Raw genomic sequence first — 23962 nt, 5'->3', positions numbered from 1 at the left:
TTAAGATCAAAGGTTAAGGTGGTTGGAGGAAGGGCACTAGACTAATTTGCTAGTGTGGTGCATCTCATCAAACAGCGAATCCGATCTCCGTAAAAGTTGTAATTCTTTATGTTTCTAAAATCCCTCGTTCTTTGTCCGAATCTACTTCTCGGGACAAGATCCACATTCACGGGTATTCAACCCGCCTTATCATCTTCCACTTACATCAGAGAACCAGAGCGAGAACTTTAGACATTTTATTCGCAGTACTACGTGGATGCTGTCTCCAGTACATATTTTATCTCGTCGGAGCCTTCGTTCACTTGCCACTGCGATTGATCAACCTCGGCACCCGGTTTTTCGCCAGCAACAGACCCTCTCCACTCTATTTTCGTCGCGTTCAATTCATTCAAAGGTTTTAAAACCCTCAGAGTCAACCTCAACTCGGATCTTTCCTCGTTCGCATTCACGTTTATATACTACATTGACGGACGACCTCGCCAAAATGAGCTCCCTTACCCCATACCAGCGCAAACATAAGGTCACCGTGATAGGCTCAGGAAATTGGTAAGGGTGGCAAAGATAACCAACGGCAAATGGAATCAGAGAGCACTAACATTTGGAAGGGGCACTGCTATTGCCAAGATCATCGCTGAGAATACTGCCAGCAACTCTGCGATCTTCGAGAAGGATGTTCAGATGTGGGTTTTTGAAGAGCATGTGGAAGTTCCAAAGACATCCCGTCACTACAACCCCTCTTCGCCCCTATGCCAGGGTCCTCAGAAATTAACAGAGATCATCAACAAGACACACGAGAATGTCAAATACCTACCAGGCATTAACCTTCCTACAAATTTGCACGCTAATCCCTCATTGGAGGACTCGGTCAAGGACAGTACTATCCTTATTTTCAATCTGCCTCATCAGTTCATTCTCAAGACCTGTGAGCAGATCAAGGGCAAGATTCTGCCATATGCACGTGGTATTTCTTGCATTAAGGGCGTTGATGTGCGGGAGGATGGAATCAGCCTTTTCTCAGAAACCATCGGCAAGATTCTTGGGATCTACTGTGGCGCTCTCTCTGGCGCAAACATCGCCAGCGAGGTTGCGCAGGAGAAGTGGTCTGAATCAAGCATTGCTTACGATCCTCCTCATCTAGATTCGAAAGCCCCCTCTCCTAATCGCTCCCCTTCTTCGTCGACTGTGGATGTGGTCCATTTCACGCACAAGGACGTCTCGGGCCAACTATCTCAGGTGAAACTGCAGGCGTTGCCCTCCCAGTATCCACCCATTGACCACGCCGTTCTTAAGTCGCTTTTCCATCGCCCGTACTTCCATATCAGCGTGGTGCACGATGTTGCGGGTGTCTCCCTCGGTGGTGCCCTCAAGAATGTCGTCGCTATTGCCGCAGGCTGGGTTGAAGGGATGGGATGGGGTGATAACGCCAAAGCTGCCGTCATGCGGGTCGGTCTGCTGGAGATGGTCAAGTTTGGTGAGATGTTTTTTGGCGCGACTATTAACACCCGAACATTCACCGAGGAGAGTGCCGGTGTTGCCGACTTGATCACCAGCTGCAGCGGTGGTCGCAACTTCCGTTGCGCCAAGCTTAGCATTGAGAGAAATCAGCCGATCGGCAAGGTCGAAGAAACTGAGCTCAATGGCCAGAAGCTCCAGGGCACTTTGACTGCAATTGAAGTGAATAAGTTCTTGAAGAACCAGGGCGTTGAAGAGGAATATCCCTTGTTGACCGCCGTTTATCGTAAGTGCCAAAAGGTTGCTTCTCAAAAACGATATCACTAACTTATTATAGGGATTCTGGAAGGCACTATGTCTGTTCAAGATATCCCTTCTTATATTGAGCGGTAAATAGGACCTGATGCTTTTGTCTCCCATGCTTTTCTAGTCCGGTTATTAATTCACGGGTATCTGTCTTCTTTTCATTACAGCAAGCCGGAGTCTGTTTCGCAGTATGAATCACAAGGAGTGAATGGTGGCGGCGCAAGTCAGGCGGTTTTGGCCAAGTTGTGAGGTGGCAGGATGCATGTCTCACATATCTGTTTATAATTATTTGCGTCTTGAGACTTGCCGGTAGGTCTTTTCTCATGTTATCTTATCTTGGGTATGGATGCTATAAATGCGCATAGACTAGTGACTATATAGAGCAATTTTCCAGATATATTTTTCCGCCGTTAATTTTTATTTTTGATTGATTTTCCCCGGCTAAAAAGGCCGACTCCACACGATAACTCGGAGTTCCTTTGAGGTGTACCGGGGGTCCAAGTGGTCGAGGCCTTTGCAATTTTGCATGATGTCAGACTTCCTGCGGGGTTCGAAACGCCCAGGAACATAAATGAGGAAAAACCTTTGTTTATATGCCTTGTTTTTCTTCCTTCTTTCAAAATCTATTACTCTGTTTTCTGCTGGATCAATATTATTCTGAGGTGGCCCTATCAATCTCCACCGAACAGCTTACCTAGGAAATATCTAGTTATCTATCTCAGCCGGTCACCAACCTGAGTTAAACATCCGGATCATATCACAGCTTTCCCTCTACATAACCCGATTGATAGGTGCCAATTGCCATGCCTGCTCCGCGTCAGGTTTATTTGCTTCCGTTGAAAGACGATGGCTCCCCAGATGTGCCGGGAGGTTATATCTATCTTCCTCCGCCTACCAATCCCACGTACCTGCTTCGTTTCGTGATCGAGGGCAGCAGCTCAGTCTGCAGGGAAGGAACGCTGTGGGTGAATATCCCGGAGCATGGGAACCCGTTCAATCGCACGGCGTTCCGAGGTTTTAGGTAAAAGCGATCTCTCTTCTAGCTTATTGACTATCCGGTTATTAAGGCGCAATTAGGCTACATCCCGACTTCAACAAGAATATCCAAATCGATATCCCAGTTACTTGTCCTGGATCTTTCGCGTTTTACACAACCTACTCCCCGCTTCCTGATTTCTCTGTTTCCCCGACTGAGACGTCCGAATCGGTAAGAACCTCAACGCATTATATCGATGTTGCGCCAAGGCTTACGCTTGGTGGTCGTGATCTCCCACTCAACGCTCTTTCGATATTTTCTGTGATTTCAAAGTTCATGGGTAGATATCCAACGGATTGGGAGGGTCACTTGAATGGTATAAGTCAGCGCAACTACAACATGGTCCATTTTACTCCGTTGATGAAACGCGGAGCATCGAATTCCCCATACAGTATTTTCGATCAGCTAAAATTTGATGAGGCCTTTTTCCCCAATGGGGAGAACGATGTCGCTCAGATGGTTAGAGAAATGGAACAGGATCATGGGCTCTTGTCGCTGACGGATGTTGTCTGGAACCACACTGCTAATAACAGCAAATGGCTTGAGGAGCACCCCGAGGCTGGATATAGTGTCGAGACAGCTCCATGGCTTGAGGCGGCATTGGAGTTAGACACTGCTTTGCTGGAATTTGGACAAGACCTTCAAACCTTAGGTCTCCCAACGGAATTCAAGACCATTGACGACCTGATTGTTGTCATGAATGTAATGCGCGATCGGGTTATAGGCGGTCTGAAGTTATGGGAGTACTACGTCATTGATATTAAGGCAGACGTTGCAAGGATCATTGGCAAGTGGAGAAAGTCTCCAGGGGTTGAGTTAAAAAGTGATCAATGGTTGCCTTTTGGCCTTGAGAACTTCAAGAACCTGACCCTAAAGGAGCAGGCTAGCTTCGTTCGTGAGCAAGCCATTCCGACATCCAAACGGATACTTGGGAGGTTTACACGAGCAGTCGATGACCACTTCGGTGAGGCTATCTTAACTGCTCTTTTCGGTACTGCAGGTTCCAGCGACGATGAGGTGGAGAACAAGTTCACCGAATTGCTAAATGAGGTGAACCTACCTTTTTATAAAGAGTATGATGCAGACGTGTCCGAAATACTGGATCAAGTCTTCAATCGTATCAAATACCTAAGAATTGATTCTCATGGACCCAAGCTTGGTCCTGTTACTGAGAAGAGCCCGCTTATCGAGACTTATTTCACGAGACTGCCCGTTAATGATGTTACCAAACAGCACAAACCGACTGCACTAGCTCTTGTTAATAATGGGTGGATCTGGAATGCAGACGCGATGCGTGATAACGCGGGACCAGATTCTAAGGCCTATTTGCGACGTGAAGTCATCGTGTGGGGTGATTGTGTGAAGCTTAGATATGGAAACTGCCCCAAGGACAGTCCATTTCTCTGGGAGTTCATGACTAGATACACCCGTCTAATGGCTAAGTATTTTTCGGGGTTTCGGATCGACAACTGTCATTCAACACCCTTAGGGGTCGCAGAGTATCTGCTAGATGAGGCACGGAAAGTTCGCCCTAACTTAACAGTTTTTGCTGAGCTGTTTACGGGTTCTGAAGAAGCCGATTACATTTTTGTCAAGCGACTAGGTATCAACGCACTTATCAGGGAGGCCATGCAGGCCTGGAGTACTGGTGAACTAAGTCGCCTTGTTCACCGCCATGGAGGCCGTCCTATTGGTAGTTTTGACCTTGACTTACCTACCGCAGGGAGTAGCCACGCCATAGCCTCTGCAAGCACTGATGGCCGGGAAGAAACTATATCTCATATACGACCATGCCCCGTTCAGGCCCTCTTCATGGACTGTACTCATGATAACGAGATGCCAGCCCAAAAGCGAACAGCGGTAGATACACTGCCAAATGCTGCTTTAGTTGCAATGTGTGCTTCGGCTATCGGAAGCGTCATGGGTTATGATGAGGTTTATCCAAAATTGGTAGATCTCGTTCATGAGACACGGTTATATTCTTCAGCATTTTCAGAACCCTCGAAAGTAGAGCTGACTACTGAAGGTGGTATCGGAAGCATCAAGAAGCTTCTGAATGAGCTCCATACAATGATGGGTGTTGACGGATATGATGAGACACATATTCACCATGATGGTGAATATATCACTGTCCATAGAGTTCATCCGAAGACACGAAAGGGCATTTTCTTGATAGCACACACTTCTTTCCCAGGCCAGAACGGCACTTCCACTCTGGCACCGACTCATCTCACTGGTACGAGGGTCAAACAGCTTGGGGCCTGGCTACTGGACGTCGAGGCTGGGGAGGACGCCAAAGCGAGAGTCCTTGCAGATAAAGATTATTTATGTGGATTGCCTAGCGCGGTCCGAGAAACGAACACGGTTAAAGTTGAGGAACATGAGGATGATACCACAATATCTGTTTTAGACACCTTCGTCGCCGGGTCAATTGCTCTCTTCGAAACGTCCATCCCGAAGGCTGAGCATTCCATAGGACTGGACTATTACATCACCGAAGGTGCAGATCAGGCATTCTCAAAACTTAGTTTGCTGGATCTTAATTTCGTACTCTATCGCTGTGATGCCGAAGAAAGGGATTCTAGTGATGGTCAGGATGGAGTATATGCCATACCCAATCATGCGCCTCTGGTCTACGCAGGGCTTCAGGGATGGTGGAGCGTTCTTGAAACCATCATCCGGTACAATGAACTAGGACATCCACTCTGCGATCATCTTCGGCGAGGCCAGTGGGCCCTTGATTATATTGTGGGGCGGTTGCAGAAGGTGGCCCAAAAGGATGGATACGATGCTCTGAATGGTCCAGCGACTTGGTTCAGGAGTAAATTCCAGGCTGTTCGTGACTTACCTAGTTTTCTTCTGCCACGTTATTTTGCTATTATTGTCCAGGTCGCGTACAACGCTGCCTGGAAACGTGGCATTCGGCTTTTAGGAGAAAACATACATAAGGGACAAGAATTTGTACATCAGCTGGGCATGGTCAGCGTTCAACAGACCGGATATGTGAAATCCGCATCCCTCTGGCCAACCAAAAGTGTTCCAAGCCTTGCAGCTGGCTTGCCTCATTTTGCTGTGGATTGGGCAAGATGCTGGGGTAGAGACGTTTTCATATCTCTCCGAGGGTTACTGCTCTGTACTGGACGGTTTGATGACGCAAAAGAGCATATTCTCGCCTTTGCAAGTGTCCTTAAGCATGGTATGATCCCTAACTTGCTGAGCAGTGGAAAGCTTCCTCGTTATAATTCTCGAGATTCTGTATGGTTCTTCCTGCAGGCTATTCAGGATTATACCAAAATGGCCCCAAATGGTATAGAGCTTCTTAAAGAGAAAGTTCCCAGAAGGTTCCTACCTTATGATGATACATGGTTTCCATTCGATGACCCTCGTGCATACTCACAGCATTCGACAATACTAGAGGTTATTCAGGAAATTTTCCAACGGCATGCTCAAGGACTGTCATTCCGAGAGTACAACGCTGGCCCGGATCTCGACATGCAAATGAAGCCAGAAGGCTTCCAAATAGACGTCAATGTTGACTGGGAAACTGGCTTGATTTTTGGAGGTAGTCAATTCAATTGTGGAACCTGGCAAGACAAGATGGGGGAGAGTGTTAAAGCTGGGAATAAAGGATTCCCAGGTACACCTCGAGACGGCGCGGCCATTGAAATCAGTGGGCTTCTCTACAGTGCTTTGACGTGGATTGATCAGTTAAACGAACGGGGCCTCTACCCACACAAAGAAGTAGATCTTGGGGATAGCAACTCAATCACATTCAGAAACTGGGCCGACAAGATCAAGAGCAATTTTGAGCGTTGCTATTATATCCCTCTGAGCCCCGAAGAGGACAATCAGTACGACGTTGATGCAAAGATCGTCAACCGCCGTGGTATTTACAAGGACTTGTATAAATCAGGCAAGCCCTACGAGGACTACCAGCTTCGGTCCAATTTCCCCATTGCCATGACAGTGTCGCCGGATCTATTCGATCCATCCAAAGCGTTGACGGCGCTCGCTCTTGCAGATTCCGTTGTCTGTGGTCCCATTGGTATGGCAACCCTCGACCCGTCCGATCTTAACTATCGCCCCAACTATAACAATTCAGAGGATTCCACGGACTTTACCACTTCTAAGGGTAGAAACTATCACCAGGGGCCTGAATGGGTCTGGCAGCGAGGGTACTTCCTCCGCGCCTTCTTGCACTTTGATCTAGCTCGCAGGGAGACGCCAGAGGGACGGACAGAAGCTTATCAGCAGGTGACTCGTCGCCTAGAAGGGTGCAAGCGGGCTCTCAGAGAAAGTCCTTGGAAGGGCCTCACAGAACTGACGAATAAGGATGGTGCGCACTGTTCAGACTCTGTATGTCATTCCCCTTCCATTCCCCTAGTGAACATAAAAACCCAGGTTGCTAACAGTACATCTCCATTTGCCAGTCACCCACGCAAGCATGGTCAGCAGGGTGCTTGCTAGATCTCTACTATGATGCTTCAAGTTATGCCTTGACTACAGCGTGAAAGCGTGATATCACATTATAAAGCGGCATTATAGATGGATATATATATGTATACGCAAAGTTTAGAAATATTTACAAAAGGAAAAGGCTCTCGTGATGTTAAGTCTCTGTTCGTCTTTGTCTAGTATCTTTCAATATTCTTAGTATCCCGATAAGATCATATGATCGCATAAACACCTGACATAAAGGCTGGATGAGTCAGCCAAATGCACAACTCAACTTTCACTTACCAGTTTTGGAATCGTCAAAGAGCTTATTGAAGTTTAAGCACAATCGAGTCTGCACGTTTTAACACACACTTTTCTACAAGTTATTAGAAGGGGTGTCTCTCAGTTCTGAATTTTGTCAGAATCACTCTCAAACCAAGAAGGTGACTTGATCTGCGACGCAGTGTCCCTCACGCGACAACCCACCCTGACGTCAGTTGTTTTTGTCTTGCGCATTCCTTGCCGCAAAATTCCGTGCACTTCCCATATGCATTGAGAATTGCGCCAGCCCGAAATATTGTACAACGGGATTTATTCTCCTCAACCCATGTCTCTGACAGTGGCTGCTGCGGCAGCCATGTTGACAGCTTCAGTTGAAAGCGACAATCCTGGTGGTGGGCATGAGCCAACATGGGGCGACCCAACGAGAGGACAACGTGATCTATACACTCAGCTTGTTATTAGCTTGGCATTAGGACTAGTTGCCTTCTTATCTTTCTGTGTACGCTGTGTCTCAAAGAATTAAATTCTCAATGTCCCCTAACAAAGCTATTCCCTGTAGGTCCTGCGGCCCAAATGGACGGAGCTGTACGCTGCGCGGAGACGACAACGATGCGCAGCTTCGTACTTACCAGAACTCCCTGATAGCTTTTTTGGGTGGATACCGGTTCTCTACAGGATAACTGAAGAAGAAGTATTGCATTCTGCGGGATTAGATGCATTCGTTGTACGTGTCTATGATCTTCTTTATGAGACAAACCAGCGCTAACGCCCGGCGGTATAGTTTCTATCGTTCTTCAAGTTTGCGATCCGATTCCTGTCCGCTGTCTTCGTGCTCGCCGTTATCATAATACTCCCAATTCATTACAAATACACTGGGAAAAGAGGAGTTCCAGGTTGGGATGACGATAATTCCCTTGGTGGGAACCCGGATAAGAAGCCTGTGACTGATCCAAACTATTTGTGGATGTACGTGGTATTCACGTACATATTCACCGGACTGGCTGTCTATATGCTACTTCAGGAAACGAATAAGATAATTCGTATCCGACAAAAATATCTCGGCAGCCAAACAAGCACGACTGACCGAACTATTCGCCTGTCCGGGATTCCTAAGGACATGGCATCTGAAGAGAAGATTATAGATTTCATGGAGGGTCTCCAGGTTGGAAAGGTTGAGAGTGTCACATTATGCCGCGACTGGCGTGAACTAGACCACCTAGTCGATGAGCGATTACAAATATTGCGGGATCTAGAACGAGCGTGGACCAAGCACCTAGGATATACACGGAGGACCGAAAATGATAGCACGCTACCATTTGCACATCATCAGCCGCGTGGCTCGAGCTTGTTTTCTGAAGACAACAGCGAGCGCATACAACTTCTTTCGGAGAGTGGACGAGACCACATTGCAGACTATGCGCACAAACGACCGACTATTCGTTTATGGTACGGGCTATTCAAGCTACGGTACAGGAATGTCGATGCAATAGACTATTATGAAGAGAAGCTGCGGAGGATTGATGAAGAGATCTTAGTGGCACGCCAAAAGGAGTATCCCCCTACCGAATTGGCATTTGTGACCATGGAGTCTATATTTGCTTCCCAAATGGTGATTCAGGCTATCCTCGATCCCCATCCTATGCAGTTGCTCGCCCGATTGGCGCCAGCACCTGCGGATGTCGTTTGGAAGAATACGTACTTGCCACGTTCGAGACGAATGATGCAATCCTGGTCTATCACGGGGGTCATTGGCTTCCTAACCGTCTTCTGGTCGGTACTTCTCGTTCCCTTAGCGTATCTTCTGGAATTGGAGACTCTACACAAAGTGTTTCCTCAATTAGCCGAAGCGTTAGCTCGTAGTCCTCTTGCGAAATCGCTCGTTCAAACCGGTCTTCCGACCTTGGTCCTCTCGCTGATGACTATTGCTGTTCCTTATCTATACAACTGTGAGTATGAGCCTAGATGAATAGCTGGCCAATTGCAGCGTGTTAACTGTGTATCCAGGGCTCTCGAACCTCCAAGGAATGACATCGCGTGGCGATGTTGAGTTGTCCGTCATTTCCAAGAACTTCTTTTTCTCTTTCTTCAATCTTTTCCTTGTCTTCACTGTCTTTGGAACGGCAACAACCTTTTACGAGCTTTTTAAGCACCTTCGTGATGCGTTTCAAGATGCCACTACCATTGCATTTGCGCTAGCCAAATCGTTGGAAAACTTCGCACCATTCTATATCAATCTTATAGTCCTTCAAGGAGTGGGGATGTTTCCCTTCCGGCTTTTGGAGTTTGGGAGTGTTGCCATGTATCCCATCAATTTCTTCAAAGCTAGAACACCGCGTGACTATGCTGAACTATCCACGCCACCTACTTTTAGTTACGGGTATTCTATTCCACAGACGATCTTGATCTTAATCATTTGCGTGGTATACAGCGTGTTTCCAAGCTCATGGCTGATCTGTCTGTTTGGGCTGGTATACTTTACCATCGGGAACTTCATTTACAAATACCAGCTCCTGTATGCAATGGACCATCAGCAGCATTCCACAGGACGTGCATGGCCAATGATATGCAGTCGGGTCTTGGTAGGCTTGATGGTGTTCCAGATCGCAATGATAGGCGTGTTAGCCTTGCGTACAGCAATCACGCGTTCCTTGATCCTTGTACCTCTATTGGGCGCAACGGTGTGGTTTAGCTACTTCTTCTCCCGGAGTTACGAGCCGCTGATGAAGTTCATTGCTTTGAAGAGTATCGACCGCGATGGCGGTGGGAATGTTTCCCCTTCGCCTTCGACTTTCTCTTCGCCCTCTGGCCTCGACCGTGACGCTCTACCAATCCGAATTGGCGGGCAAGAACTAGGGCTGAGGCTGAATAAGTATGTCAATCCCAGCCTTATTTTGCCTCTAGATGGCGCTTGGCTTCCAGGGCGCAGCGCTGGTGAGTTCCCTGTATCTTTTGAGATACACTGAATATAAACCGTGCCTTAACCTAGCGCGATGCCTTGCGTTGTCCATTGAGTCCAATAAGGCTCTCTCTCTATATCTCTGCCGCCCCCATTTTTGTTGCCATCTTGCCTCTCTCTACCGATTGATCTTTTTGCTCTTTCTCATCATAGATATAATGCCCTATGTTAATATCCCTGCACTCATATGCCCCAAGTATACCACGATATACGACCGCTATGCCATTCCAAACTACTAGTAATATTGCATGGTTCTGTTATCTGCGTTTTTCTATATTGTTTTTACACATTGGCTTACCATACCTGACTGCATATACTTGGATACCTCTCAACGCTCACTGATCGATGCCCTTATCGGATCTCCTGCGAATGTATAGGTACAGCCATGGGACATTACTGTCCTGTGGCCTATACCTTCCCATATTCTGTCACTCGTTAAGTGCAGTTTGCTCTATATAATTTTGAATCCAACCTTTGATATACTATACTTCTATATACATGTGCTATGGATACAGGAAATCGTTATGTAGAAGCTTTGCCTGGTTGAGTTTTAAGATCTTTGTCTAGGTTCTCATTGATTTAATTAGCGCTTTGATTACTGGTAGTAGTAATATGGGATTTTCCTTCTCCAGCCACCTCGTTCTGGTTTGAATTCCAATTCCGCTCATTCTTCTGACGAGAGGGGAATGGAACCATAGAGAAGATCACATCATGATGCACAGTCAAGTTACCTTAGTGAGTACGGGGGAACGTAATGGCCACCACAGCTCTATCCTCACGCAGCAATCACACATCCGTCAAGAAATTGACAGCTAATTGCCTCCTTCCCTACAGAGACTTGTTCATGATCTTCGCCTTAGTTCTCCTCTCGAAATGCCGTTGATGATCTGTCCAGTCACTAGTCAAGGTACAAGTCTTTCTTTTATAGTGTGATATACATTCGCCAAACTCTTGGCTCAGAATTATACTTGGCCTATACCTGCTTATGCTCCTTCTCACTCTAGCACTGACGGTATTGAAACGTCGTTAATCAAATTGCAACATACTGTTGGTGTAAAAGCCATCAGAGATAGGCCCCGGCTTTAGATCAAAGAAAGAGCTCTATGGTGACGCACACGTCCTTGATAGACTTATGTCAGATTCAACTGAGTCTTAGCCCCTCGATTGGATATATTGCACTAGTATGAGTCCGGAATATGATTCTGAATTCCGAAACATGTCGCAAGCACCTAGATTCCACAAAATGTGCCTACACGGCTAATTGATTTCATACCTCATGAAACCCGTCACTCTCTACGCTTAGCCTGCAGATCCTGGTCTCGCACAATTGAGAAGGTAATGCTGGTCTCTCGTCCAGCCGCTAATATTGTGCCTCCCGACATTTTACTGCAGAGCTTCTCCATGCTGAACACCTCGCGAGTTCGAGAATATCCGACGGATGTGTTCACAATGGATGAAAGCCAGCCTAAATGAACATCTTCTGAAAAGTATAGCAAAGCGAGCGGGCTGGTGGGATTCTTGGGTGCGGGACTACCAGTCACAATATCCTAATTCAGAACACACAAAGAGAGCATTGCTTGAAGGATGAGCTGGCGATTTGCCACAGAATGTATCTTGTCGGGCCGAAAACTTGACTAGGAGGGCCAGCTTTTTAGAGACCACGATGGTCGACTTTTTGAGGCTTTACCAAGGACAGGATTTTCACAGAGGTGTCATTCTGCTCGTTTCCTATGAATTCCAGCCCCATTTAGAATGATGCTGCGGCTATATTCAAGTTCACATCAGTATTTGCGGCGATTACTTGCCGGTGACTACTGGCTGCAGAATCTACTTCTATTGTCTACTCAGCAGGAGTCATGGGAGCACCTCGCCTTCATCTAACACCGATATTGACCCCCTTACGAGCTTTACATGCCCCGCTGAAGTAGTTTCTGCTGCAGTTGTTACCAGCAATTCTACATTCCTCATTGCAGCCCTCCTCCGTAATTGTTCAAGGTTGGTGTGCGATTTAGTACCTTCCAAGGCCACTCGGTCAAATGCCTTTAAATCCATCGGTACCGCTTTTGATGTGAAGCACAGCTCTATACAGCCCATAGAAGTCAGATCTCATTACTATCAAAATATATGCTCTCCTGAAGACCCACCACGTAGTGTGTCGATCTGTCCCGGGCGTCAATGTGTGGCATATGGCTCTGGCGCCTGTATTGAGCTGCCTCGTTTGGGGTTAGATTTGGGGAAAGGGGGATTATGGAGCTTGGGACGGACAGAGGAGAAACCAGAGGATGGTTAGGAGATCAAAGATAGAGATTTGGGGGCGCTTTGCGGGGACAATTTTGTAGGTTATTGTGAAGATAGTGAGGCAGGCGGTTGCAAAGATTGATACTTGTTCTAGGGTTCCCTGGTTGTTGGGGAAGTAGTTAGGGATTTCTGCTATAGAAGGGTAATAGGGATGTGTTGACATGATTACTTTTATAATTTATGATATTGGACAAGGATGGAGTGCAGAGCGAGTGGATGTTCTGGGGTAAGCAAGCTGATATCGGGGTATAACTATTAAGTTTACTGGATTATCTAGTCTGAGATTCTATCTTACTCTCGGGCAACCAACCTCAGGGATCATCAGATACCCTTATGCCTAATAATGCAGAGCTGATGGTCAATTATGATATATACCCCATATCTTCATCTCTAAATTCCTTGTCTCGCTGTCTGGCCGTCCAATGCTCCTTTGTACCGCGATTTCGTGGTTCACCAGTGGGCGAGCATCACAACTACCTCAGCAGAGTACTGGGCAGGTAATCTAAAAAGCTGTCAGTCTCACGTACGCTGCCCCCAAACTCGATTCATGCTGTATGTGGCTGTCTTCTTGGAGAATCTCCTCTCGTTCACGACGTGGTCATCTATCTGGGCACCTCGGATGCGGCTTTTCCAGGCATACGGCTATGCACCGTCACCAAGCAATTGAGTGAAAATACCGATCCTCGAGAGACGGGCTGGCCGATTAGCTATGCCGGCTGGGTTGTTGATTCCACCCCTGGGGCCTATTGGCCTGCTGCTTGCTTCCGGCCCATACATGAGAAACGAGGCCCTTGCAGGTGCCAGTGTTATTTCTCCTCCTCCCTGGTGTTCTCTTAGTATTTAGGCATAATAAACTTTTTGAAAGTTATAGTAGCATATATTTTGGATGCCGTATTAGCTTTTTAAAAGAAAAATGGTCTAGGGCTATTCAGAACAAAGAATATCCCATATTCTCACTAGGATGCAAATAGGCAACCAAGAAACACCATCCTCATTGGCAGTAGTATTAAGATAAACTAAGACAGACATGTAAAGTCCATCAGAATCATGTCTGATCCATTTCACCTCGTATCTCTCAACCGCTTCCACCGCCGTGTCAGTCTTGACACTCAATATTGCCGGCCGGCTCACTATCACTTTCTCCGACATTGGCTGCTCAACCGGTACGACGCTATTATACCTGTCGGGAATGTTCGCCTCGCGCTATTTAGGAATCCTGTTGCATACGCTTGCAGAAAGAGCCGGTGTGCGCCTGCTCGTCGTCGATCGGTCAGGCATGGGTGCCTCGACCGACGTTCCACTCGCCCTACGAGTCGCCGCGTGGACTGACATCCTGCCGTGTCTATTAGCCCATCCCCAAGTTTTCACGAGTCAATCTCGTCTCGCATGGTGCAGGTACTATCTACTTGCTTAATATCAAGGCTCGGTGTCGCGACGTCGGGAAACCCAATCCCGTTCTTACTTTCCTAGCTCCCGGGGTTGATCCCACGCACTCGCGTGTGACAGCCATACAAATGGCGCAGTATGTAACCACCAAGGCCTTCGCAGCCTGGTATCACATTCCGCGCTTCTCCGTACTCCAGGCTAGCCCTGCGCTGCAGTGTTTGCGCAAAGATGATGTCAGTAGCTGGGGAGGTTGTTCGGACTATGCGGCCTGTGCGAAGATGCTAGCGGCCGGCGAAGCCTCCAGGGAGGGTTGATCCATCGTCCACACGTACTTTACTGCGAAGGATGCTATGGTGGGGAACCAGGGATAGAGGTACTTTGAGCGGTGCTGGCAAACGCCTATGTTACATGGTCCATGTCATGGATGTTGCCAAATATAACAATCGAAATCAAGGCATATCTCAAAGGGGAAACATATTCAGGCACCGGGGCAAAAAAAAAAAAAACCGCCCCAGCAGTGTAACTGTGTCCGGGGTCAAGACCGGCCTCGACAGGGTTAAATTAGCTAGTCTGATCTATCTTAATCTTGGGGAATCAGCCTCCGGGATTCTTGGATATTCCTATGCTTAATAATGTGGAGCCAATGGTCAATTACGATGGAAGAATGTTCAATGTCATATCAATGTATCCCATGTCTTAGAAACCCAGTCGTACTTTTATTCACAGAACGCTAGCATAGCCCATCCCATTTTTCAACACCGGAAAAACATGGCCCAGTATAAAAGCTCTGCCCGGTCAATCGAGCGGCAGAAGAAATTAAGTCGAACTTATTAAAATGGTCATAGATTTAGTTGGCGTCGCCATTGACTGCCAATTTCTCTTTCCGGGTACGGACCGCCTGAGCGAGGTTCTCGAGCACGGCCTCTGTGTCCTCCCAGTTGATGCAAGCATCGGTGATACTGACACCGTACTTGAGGCCGGCCTTGCCCTCAGGGGGGACCTTCTGGTTTCCTATACGGTCACAGTCAGCGACATGGTTCTCAAATAGTCAAGGAAACAGGGATCATACCTTCGTTGATGTTACTCTCAATCATGACACCCATGATAGCAGTCTCACCCGCAGCGATCTGCTCAGCGAGCACAGCGGCCACCTTGGGCTGGTTCTTGTGATTCTTCTGCGAGTTACCGTGGCTGCAGTCCACCATGAGACGAGGCTGCATGCCCTGCGCAGTAAGCTTGGACTTGGCCTCCGCAATGCTCTCAGCATCGAAGTTAGGGCCCTTCTTTCCACCACGGAGGATGACGAAGCAGTCGGGGTTGCCGACGGTGCCGACAATAGAGACGACACCAGGCTTGGTGACGGAGAGGAAGTGATGGGGGTGCTTGACCGAGCCAATGGCATCGACTGCAACGTCCAGAGAACCATCGGTGCCGTTCTTGAATCCAACGGGGAAGGAAAGACCAGAGGCCAACTCGCGGTGGACCTGCGACTCGGTCGTACGCGCGCCAACCGCACCAACGGAAAGACAGTCAGCCAGGAACTGTGGAGAGATGGTATCCAGCATCTCACTGGCGATGGGCATGCCCTTGTTGGTCAGGTCAACGAATAGTTGGCGAGAGGTGCGGAGACCCTTGTTGATCTTGAAGCTGTTGTCGATATCGGGGTCGTTAATGAGCCCCTTCCAGCCAACGGTGGTACGAGGCTTCTCCAGGTAGGCGCGCATAACAATCAAAAGCTCATCCTGATATTTCTCCTTCAATTTCATCAGACGGTCGCAGTATTCAAGAGCCATGTCGGGGTCGTGAATCGAGCATGGTCCCACAACAACCAGCAGACGGCGCCGGTCGGTGTCGGTGCCATGCACGACTGCACTCGCCTCCTGACGGCCTTGCAAGACCGTCAGTTTGGAGCTCTCTGTCATGGCAATCTCATGTTGGAGGAGGTTAGGAGGGGTCAGGGGGTTGTATCCTCGAACTGTGCGAAATGGCCCCGTTAGTATGGGGCGATGCGACTCTATGAGGGGCAATTAGGACATTGACATACTTCTCGAGTCTTCCAAATGTTGCGCATCCCCTACATTAGGGTTTTCAATGAAGAACTGTGGATTCGGTCAGTTGTTGTTCACACAATTGGCGTTGGTTGTCGTGACGAGTTGACTCACAGACATGGTGGGCGGGGGGAGGAGATTAGAGGGGTTAACTGATAAAGTCGAGAGATGGAGGGGCACGGAGAGAAGAAGCAATGGATTGAATTGAAGAATGTAATAATCCGGGGCAATTGAAAGGGCGAGAAACAAACTCCGGACGGGGTATCTTTTTGTTCTTTTCAGAAAAGAAGAGTATGACAGGAGGGACAAACAATCTTAAAAGAATCTGTCAAAAGTGAACATGCCATTTTTTTTTTTTTAAACTCCTATGTCGGCGGCCCGGAACGAGTCATACTTGCCCCCTTCGGTCACGATCCCGCACGTGAAATCCGATCCGGAGCCCCTTCTGTGTGCCTGAGGTTTGTCACGCCTTTTTAGCTAGATCGTCATTCGCTGTTCCAACTTTCAGCTCAGCTCAGCCCCAGGTTCAGCTCTAATCTATTGTTGATTCTAGACAGATCTACAGCTATACCTACATACATCTGTTTGCCAAACGGCAACAGGAAGGACTGCATGAAAAATGTGAACTATTGACTATATGGAAACCTCAACACACCCCAGATACACAGGTTATTCTATATGTACCGAATATTATCAATAATCGGCAACTGGCAGTAAACAAATGAAAGAAAGTTATTGATTTTACCACTAAATTCTCTCGGCGCTTTTGAAAGCATTACACGGTACGACATTCGTGGAACTAATATGTCTTCCATTTGTGGTTAGAATCTCCATTGAGAGGGGGGGAACAAGAGACTAACTAATAGCATCTGAGGATTGACATCCTTCTCTTTCCAACATAATGATAAATTAATCCATCTGACAGTCGATGAATGACAAGACTTTCTGGATTCCAGATTCGGCAGCTTGCAGATCGCGAGACCACGCTGAAACTCATGTTTTCTTACGCTTCTTCCACTTCCTTTCTTCAGAGGTTGAGTCCCGATTTGTTCTCTTCGGCACACCCCTCTCCTTCGCTTCAAAATAACCCTTTAACTCTTCACAGATCTTTGTATGGTTGTGTCTGATTAGATGCATTTGCTGTCCACAAAGGTTGATCCGTTCTTCTTGTGCCTCGTAAAGACAATCGAGTATGTTGTAACATTGCTGGCGATATGTTTCCAGAGCCTTAAAGAGGGTCTGTCTCTCATTCTCTAATCTGCGCATAAAATGCTTTGGTTGATCAGCGGACGCACTAGAGCTATAGTCCATCCCGTAAAATCGGGCTTACCTCACTAGAAGCGAGTAACATATCGCGAGTTTCCCTTTGGAGTGCCTGTACGGCTGTGTCCCCATCGTTCAGTTTGGCGTTTTCGTCAACATCGAGCGAGCCAATAGAGGCCAACTCGCCTTGTGGAGGAGATCGGTATGAGCCCTGGCCCCGATTATTGATATGATCGTGCTCCTTTGAGAGTAGTGGAGCTGTCCTGTAAGGATCTCTGATAATCTGCGTCCGACCCTCATGGCTTCGCAATAAACTGGATCGCAGGGAGCTTTCTCTCGCATGTTTTGTGAAAGAGGTAGATGTCCCTCTACTGAAAGGACCTGCCCATTCAGAACTCGCATTTTTTGTAGGAGAGCCCAACGGATTCCTTGTCTGACCACTAGGGCTCTTTCTACACGGAGTAGGAGCCGGCATTCTATCAGTATCAGAGACTTCTTCGGCACAGCTCTCCTCAAGTCCCCCATTATAGCCAGATTCATGATCAATACCTCCAACAGAGGCTTTATTTCCTTCTAGGGCTAACTGTCTAGATTGGCGTGCTCCACCAGAAGTCGTAAGGTCATTTTGGACTCGTGATAAAAGTCGCGGGCTTCCATTTTTATCAACAATACTCTTTTTTGGGGAAATCCGTGAATGGTCAGGAATGCCACCTTGTCCTTGTCTGTTATCAGTGTAAGGAGATCTGGCAGAATCTGAGCTTTTGTCTCCCAAAATGGCTGTCCCCAATATAGCTGGGCTCACTGAATGGGCACTAGGCTCTTCGCCGCTTCCATTGCATGGACAACTCTTGGCCTCCTCGGTTGTGTTGTCTGGACTGTCAAAGCCCCTCGGGGATCTAATGATTGGGGTTTCGACACGGCTTATCTGAGCTTGACATGGGCTTTGTGCCAAGTTGATAGAAGATATGGACTCCTTTCTTCGTGCTTTTTCTTCCCTTCGCTCTTCATTCGATAAGTCAGTGTCCTCTTGTTCGGTATCAGCTGACATTGTTTCGAAACTATGTTTGGCGTCTTGATAGCTATTCTGATCTACTTCTTGTGGATCTTTATGGCATGTCCCGGCGACGGTGATAGCAAGTAATCTGCCTGTGTCTGAACTTCGTGAAATTTCATAGTTGCCATCGTGATCTGGCTCATTATCCCACGGTACATCTAGTTCGGCAAGGTTGGCTTTAGAGAGCGCTTTCCTTGGTTGGGTTGATGGTGGCGCAGACTCTGTGCTGTTATGACTCCCCCTGGACTCAAGAGAATCGTGGCTATGTATTTGATCTTGTCCACGATCTGATGACTCTCTATCTAGTTGTAAAGCTGCAGCGAGCTTTTTCCCGACATTCTCGCCTCTCCCTATGTTCTTTACTCCTGATGACCTAGAGTGTTTAGAAACGCTGGTATCTCTGCGTTCATGGTCTTCATTGCCATCTTTGCTAGCGAGGGAAAACTTAGCCGCTGTTGTATACCGACCTTCCCCTTGGGTGCCAGGAAGAGAAGAGTTGCTTTTCGCAGAGGCTTCAGTAGTACTACTATCGCTTGCCATGCACTTTCCAGAGGCTAGACGTTCACTGTCCAATGTATCTCCGTAGATTTCCTTTTGGGTATCAATTTCCAGATGCCTAATTGGTTCATCACTACGCTGAGACATGCTGATGGTATTCTCGATGGTTTCTTCATGCGGCACCCCGTCCGATCTGCTGCCTGTGTTCTCGATGGTACCGTGGCTACTGTTGGCGAGCATCTTCTTTCTTGGTTTGGCAGGTGACTTTTCCTTAAGGTTTCTACTGCCTCGCCCGATAATCTGTCTCTTGTCAAATGCTGGAATGTCTCCAGACACCGGAGAAGATACTGAAGTGACTTCGCTTCCCTTGCAATCACCAGTTGGCCGTATATATTTATCCCAATCGCCCCCTGCCTTGGTGTTACCTGTATAGACCTTCTTGTAAGATCTCTGGGGATGGAATATCAAGGATTCCTGCGTATTGGATAATTGGAGATTGGTTTTTGATTTGCGCCTTGGGTACCGACTTTGACTTGTTATTGCAGCTGGCTTGCTGACGCGATTCTGTCGCCGTTCATTATGAATCCTCTCGTGCAATATAGTAAAAGCGCCTGAATCTTGATCTGGGACACTATTCCTCATCATAAGATTGCCGTGCAATATGTCAAATCGCTGCTCTTCTTTTGGGCAGGGCTCGTCCGTATGTAGGTGTTCCTTGCCTTCGGTGAGGTTTGACAGCAGTGCATTACCACTGTCAAATAGCTTGTGTTCCTCAATCCTCCTCTGATGACCATCAGGACTGATAACTTTTAGTCCCCTGGCTGGTATGGAACGATCTGTGTCGGAATCTTGAGACATGGCTCTATGGGGCATAGTTGATGGAATTGCACAGTTAGAAGTATCTGCCTCTCTTCGAGCTTTTGCCTCAGAAACGCGTTTAGACTTTCTTATTATCTCACCTGCCGTGTCCAAAGGTACCACAAGTGTTGATGACCTTCTAACCCTCGATTTTATTGCTAATTTGTTCCTTTCGATCCCATCACCAGTCCCATCAATTGCCTTCTGTAGCCTAGTGATGTCATCGTTTGACTGTAAAATAAGAGTCTGCCCTTTCATAACTTTGGCTCTGCCGTTAATTGATATTAAGTTTGCTGGGTTGAGACGCAAACATAATGACTCTTTTCCTCCCCATTGCCTCACGGATGACCGCATATGAGGTACAATAGACTGCATTGGGACTTCAATATAACTGAAGTTTCCATGGATGTTGACTGCAGGGTATATAAATAGCAGTGAAGAAGTGGTATAGAAAGCGAGTATAGTGCCTTTCGCGAGCGTAATTGTGTCAATATGAATAGACTGCAAGACGTAGCAGGTATGCGCAGATCCCTTCTTCCAGTTCGCATCCTCTAGCTGCACCCCTTGGTCCATAGATGTCTCTTGTCTAGCTTCATGGATGTATGAATGATACAATTTGAGTATTTCATCGTTATCGATGCATGGGCCATAAAAAAACGATCTTCTGTATGTTGCATTGTCGGGAGTCTGGAATTCTGTATTTATACCGGAGAGGTGAAGAATCCGAATAATAAAACTTGCAAAGAACCTTAAGATAACGTCAGGCTCATTGGAGGCGGTAGAGACGAGCCTAGAAATACTAAATGAGCCACTATGAAAGCTAGTCATTGTGCGTTGGCCACATACCCGGCGAGCTGTTGTTCCTGAGAATCCAATAATAGGGCGCCTCCACCTCCTGATTCAAGCATCATCTCTATGAGTATCTTCCCGGCCTAGTTTGCGGTCAGTATAACTCATCTGTGCACAGAACAGCCAAGCTGACCGGTCTCCTTAACCCAGGCCCCCGGCCCACATCCATGAATATGCGATACAGAATATGGAGTAATCGTCGTCGGGCTAAGCGCGAGTGGTCTGTGGATGGTAGAGTTATCGATTGACTTTCCATCAAGCCATATCTGGCACTAGATTGAGGCCCATCCTATTTGACATTAAAATCGCGACAGCTTCCATTCAGGTATTTGTATCCAAACCAGCAATATGTAAAGTCCTCGCTTCTGACCAGCTTCGATGCCTGAGTTGAGTAATATATAAGCCAGGCATCGCAGAGTTACCGTATCCAGCAAGTGAGGGTTTATGCTAGTATTCTTGTCCAGAGCTGAAAGAATTTCTTCAACGCTGTCGTTCTTCGCCGGATTTTCATCATATAAAAAGGTGTCAACTAGGTCACTTGAGAAACTATATATTGTTAGAGAAACAGCGGCTTCAGCTGAAGCACTCGATACTGACAGTATCCCCGCATCTTCTTGTGTTTTCGAGGCCGCACTTTTCAGTTGAGCGATTAGGGATAACTCTGCCATAGAATGAGAGGTTTGCCTGTCGTAGCTTGGGTCCAAAGGCGTTGGGGACATTTCTTGCTAATAGACTGAAGAGTATGAATGGAAAGACCTTAACTCAAGGTATATGTCATGAAAGACGTGGATCTGGAATGAGTGTACCATCACATGATGTTGTCTATCGAAAGGAAGATACAATTTAAACCCGCAGCAGTGCAATGAACAACTAGTTTCGCCGGGAAAGTCACTCCCAATGACTCGAGCCACAGGACCTTCCTAACAAGTTTTACTACAGGAAATGACAAGAAATCATGAATAGGAGTATATTGGATTATAAATCAAGGAGGATAAGCTTTCGCTTTTTGCTCTCCGCTATCGCTATCTTAATATTCTTGATGAACTAGAGGCTATTGAATCATCCTATCCTGTCTATCAGTCCATTGGCGTTTTGAAGGCTGTGTTTGAAACTCAAGTTCTTCATTGCTATTCTGTATGCATTATGTGCCCTATTGCTGGAGGTCAGCCTAGATATTCCAGGATAAAATATACTTATTGACATTAAAGGTAGTAGTAGTGAGCATAGTGAGTAGGAAGAGAACATAGCCCTGGATGTTTCATCCCAAAGGGGTCAAGTGCAAGGGGCTCTCTGCCAAGACCCGCCGGCAGCCAATGTCAGGTGCACCTCATGCATAAAGGACCCCAGATTTTGACATTGTAGTGCAGATGGCACCATCGCAGTTTATTGCTAATTTCATACTATTTAACATATTGACTGTCCAGTTTGACAACCGTTGAATATAAACTGCTCCCGACTCCGCATCCATTTTCGAAAAAGCCTTCAACAAGGCAAAAGCAGGATTACCAACAAGACCCATCCGATAGTGTAATCAAGCACGGTCCCTGACAGATCCGTTCCGCGCCGGCACTCATTCGCTCCGTGTCCCGACACTGACATGTTTCTGGACACCAAGCAGGCAATGAAAGGTCTACGTGGAAGGAGAACCATGATAGTCAGACGGCACATTGATTGGTCTGCTCATTCTCCCAGACCAAGTTGACTAATCTATAAATTCTAGCGGACGTACCATGCGTCTTGCTATCTCAACCACGAGAATCCCCCATTCATTGATTAACCGCTGATTATTGTATAATGGGGATACCATATCTTGAAAATCAAATGCAGGAAGATGGCCCTAGGGCCATTTCCCCACCATCAGCAGTGCGTGGTACATTCCAGCGGCTGTGGGAGCTCATTCCCGGGATCCGCAGCAAGACTTCAACACCTAGTTCGACAAGTTGCTTCCTTCCCGAGACGACGTCAGAGAGGCGACAAGTGTCGGTTGCAAAACAGTCCCTCGAGAGAGATGAACACCTTGCCGAACATCTCCCTAAGATCCCCAGCCAGTACGATGACCAAAACGAACCATGTGCTCCACAGAAAACCGTCCTATACCTCGCCTACGGCTCAAACTTGGCCTCGAAGACCTTCCGGGGGATGCGAGGTATCAAACCCATCTCTCAGATCAATGTCATCGTGCCCGAGCTACGATTGACTTTCGATCTCCCTGGATTACCATACCTAGAGCCTTGTTTCGCAGCGAGCCAATTCTGCGACACCTCAGGCAAACGAACGAATACAGACAATGGCACGCACAATGGGTTGGATGAGGATATAATATCAGAAAGCACAACGCTCATCCCACAGAAAGAGCCCGATTATTTGCCCGACAGTCCTCTGATTGGTGTCGTGTACGAGGTCTCCCTTACCGATTACGCTCGCATAATAGCGACAGAAGGAGGCGGGAACGGATATAAGGATATCGTTGTAGACTGTTATCCATTCCCCAAGTCTTACGATCCTGCCGACCCCATCCCTGCCTGTCCAGAAACTAAGCCGTTCAAAGCACATACCCTACTCGCCCCTGAAACGAACATAGATGAGTTGTCTCGGCGCGCCCATACACAACGAACGAGCTCGTTTTACCCACGATCTGGCCCCATTGTACGAAAATCAGGCTATCCTCAGCCGTCTGCTCGCTACCTCAACTTGATCATGACAGGGGCTGTTGAGCATAATCTCCCTACCTCGTATCGGGCGTATCTTTCTCGGGTACAGACGTATCGTATCACGACTGTTCGTCAAAAAATAGGCAAGGTGATATTCGTAGTAGCCTGGGGCCTGCCTATGCTTTTGATACTCAGTCTCTCAAGGGTGCTCGCCGGTGCGGATGGTCGCAGTCCGCAGTGGCTGATGAAGCTGTCGGACATCATGTTAACCACGATGTGGGGTTCGTACGATAATATATTTTTCCCACTTTTCGGAGATGGTGAAAGAACTATAGAAAGAGAAGGGTGATTGAATTTTCAGCTCATGTATAGCCAAGACAAGTCGGTGGTAAAAAAAGAAAAAAACCAATACATTAAATACATTTTCAGAAACTCTTTTGCTAAGTACCTGCCCATGGAACCGTTCAACTGTCTTTGAAGTGCAGTAATGACAAATGCCGAGGCAATATTGTCCCGCTTCGGACAAAATGGTCTACCGCATGATGAAACAAAGTCCATGTATGGAAGTAGACAAAGGAAATAGTGAAA

The 23962-nt window shown here is 47.3% G+C and overlaps 5 protein-coding genes across 5 annotated transcripts; 4 read left to right on the top strand and 1 right to left on the bottom strand.

Annotated features, from left to right (window-relative positions):
* The first annotated feature begins 126 nt into the window (after window positions 1-126).
* Window positions 127-2332, top strand: BDW43DRAFT_276368 (glycerol-3-phosphate dehydrogenase family protein). Its single transcript, XM_032041949.1, has 3 exons — window positions 127-546; window positions 606-1738; window positions 1790-2332. The coding sequence occupies exons 1-3, from the start codon at window positions 257-259 to the stop codon at window positions 1843-1845; spliced, it is 1479 nt and encodes a 492-aa protein (XP_031900300.1). The 5' UTR covers window positions 127-256; the 3' UTR covers window positions 1846-2332.
* Window position 2333: 1 nt separating this feature from the next.
* Window positions 2334-7424, top strand: BDW43DRAFT_276364 (putative glycogen debranching enzyme Gdb1). Its single transcript, XM_032041948.1, has 3 exons — window positions 2334-2779; window positions 2836-7150; window positions 7225-7424. The coding sequence occupies exons 1-3, from the start codon at window positions 2562-2564 to the stop codon at window positions 7303-7305; spliced, it is 4614 nt and encodes a 1537-aa protein (XP_031900299.1). The 5' UTR covers window positions 2334-2561; the 3' UTR covers window positions 7306-7424.
* Window positions 7425-7838: 414 nt separating this feature from the next.
* Window positions 7839-10476, top strand: BDW43DRAFT_311176 (putative DUF221 domain protein; the record flags this gene model as incomplete). The annotated part of the gene is made up of 4 exons (XM_032047132.1): window positions 7839-8012; window positions 8073-8237; window positions 8295-9459; window positions 9518-10476. 4 exons carry the CDS (start codon window positions 7839-7841, stop codon window positions 10474-10476), a joined length of 2463 nt encoding a protein of 820 aa, XP_031900298.1.
* A 4218-nt stretch (window positions 10477-14694) lies between these two features.
* Window positions 14695-16545, bottom strand: BDW43DRAFT_276357 (3-deoxy-7-phosphoheptulonate synthase). Its single transcript, XM_032041947.1, has 4 exons — window positions 16316-16545; window positions 16198-16252; window positions 15223-16128; window positions 14695-15164 (listed from the first exon to the last, which is right to left on the bottom strand). The coding sequence occupies exons 1-4, from the start codon at window positions 16319-16321 to the stop codon at window positions 15001-15003; spliced, it is 1131 nt and encodes a 376-aa protein (XP_031900297.1). The 5' UTR covers window positions 16322-16545; the 3' UTR covers window positions 14695-15000.
* Window positions 16546-22380: 5835 nt separating this feature from the next.
* On the top strand, window positions 22381-23956 carry BDW43DRAFT_87749 (uncharacterized protein). The gene has a single exon (XM_032050637.1). It carries the CDS (start codon window positions 22518-22520, stop codon window positions 23721-23723), a length of 1206 nt encoding a protein of 401 aa, XP_031900296.1. The 5' UTR covers window positions 22381-22517; the 3' UTR covers window positions 23724-23956.
* Window positions 23957-23962: the final 6 nt, after the last annotated feature.

The sequence above is a fragment of the Aspergillus alliaceus genome (genome assembly GCF_009176365.1).
Source record: "Aspergillus alliaceus strain CBS 536.65 unplaced genomic scaffold BDW43scaffold_22, whole genome shotgun sequence".
In the NCBI taxonomy this organism is placed as follows: Eukaryota; Fungi; Ascomycota; class Eurotiomycetes; order Eurotiales; family Aspergillaceae; genus Aspergillus; species Aspergillus alliaceus.
Note: the sequence above shows the minus strand (reverse complement) of the source record. Positions and strands in the feature narration are given on the sequence as shown.

Excerpts from the sequence above, each read along its gene's own strand:
- BDW43DRAFT_276368 (XM_032041949.1), top strand. The coding sequence starts at position 257 with ATGCTGTCTCCAGTACATATTTTATCTCGTCGGAGCCTTCGTTCACTT. Across the intron at positions 547-605 it reads GTGATAGGCTCAGGAAATTG|GGGCACTGCTATTGCCAAGA; the intron begins GTAAGGGTGGCA and ends AACATTTGGAAG. Across the intron at positions 1,739-1,789 it reads CTTGTTGACCGCCGTTTATC|GGATTCTGGAAGGCACTATG; the intron begins GTAAGTGCCAAA and ends AACTTATTATAG.
- BDW43DRAFT_276364 (XM_032041948.1), top strand. The coding sequence starts at position 2,562 with ATGCCTGCTCCGCGTCAGGTTTATTTGCTTCCGTTGAAAGACGATGGC. Across the intron at positions 2,780-2,835 it reads ACGGCGTTCCGAGGTTTTAG|GCTACATCCCGACTTCAACA; the intron begins GTAAAAGCGATC and ends AGGCGCAATTAG. Across the intron at positions 7,151-7,224 it reads GTGCGCACTGTTCAGACTCT|TCACCCACGCAAGCATGGTC; the intron begins GTATGTCATTCC and ends TCCATTTGCCAG.
- BDW43DRAFT_276357 (XM_032041947.1), bottom strand. Across the intron at positions 16,129-16,197 it reads ACATTTGGAAGACTCGAGAA|TTCGAGGATACAACCCCCTG; the intron begins GTATGTCAATGT and ends CATTTCGCACAG. Across the intron at positions 15,165-15,222 it reads TGAGAGTAACATCAACGAAG|GAAACCAGAAGGTCCCCCCT; the intron begins GTATGATCCCTG and ends GTGACCGTATAG.
- BDW43DRAFT_87749 (XM_032050637.1), top strand. The coding sequence starts at position 22,518 with ATGGGGATACCATATCTTGAAAATCAAATGCAGGAAGATGGCCCTAGG.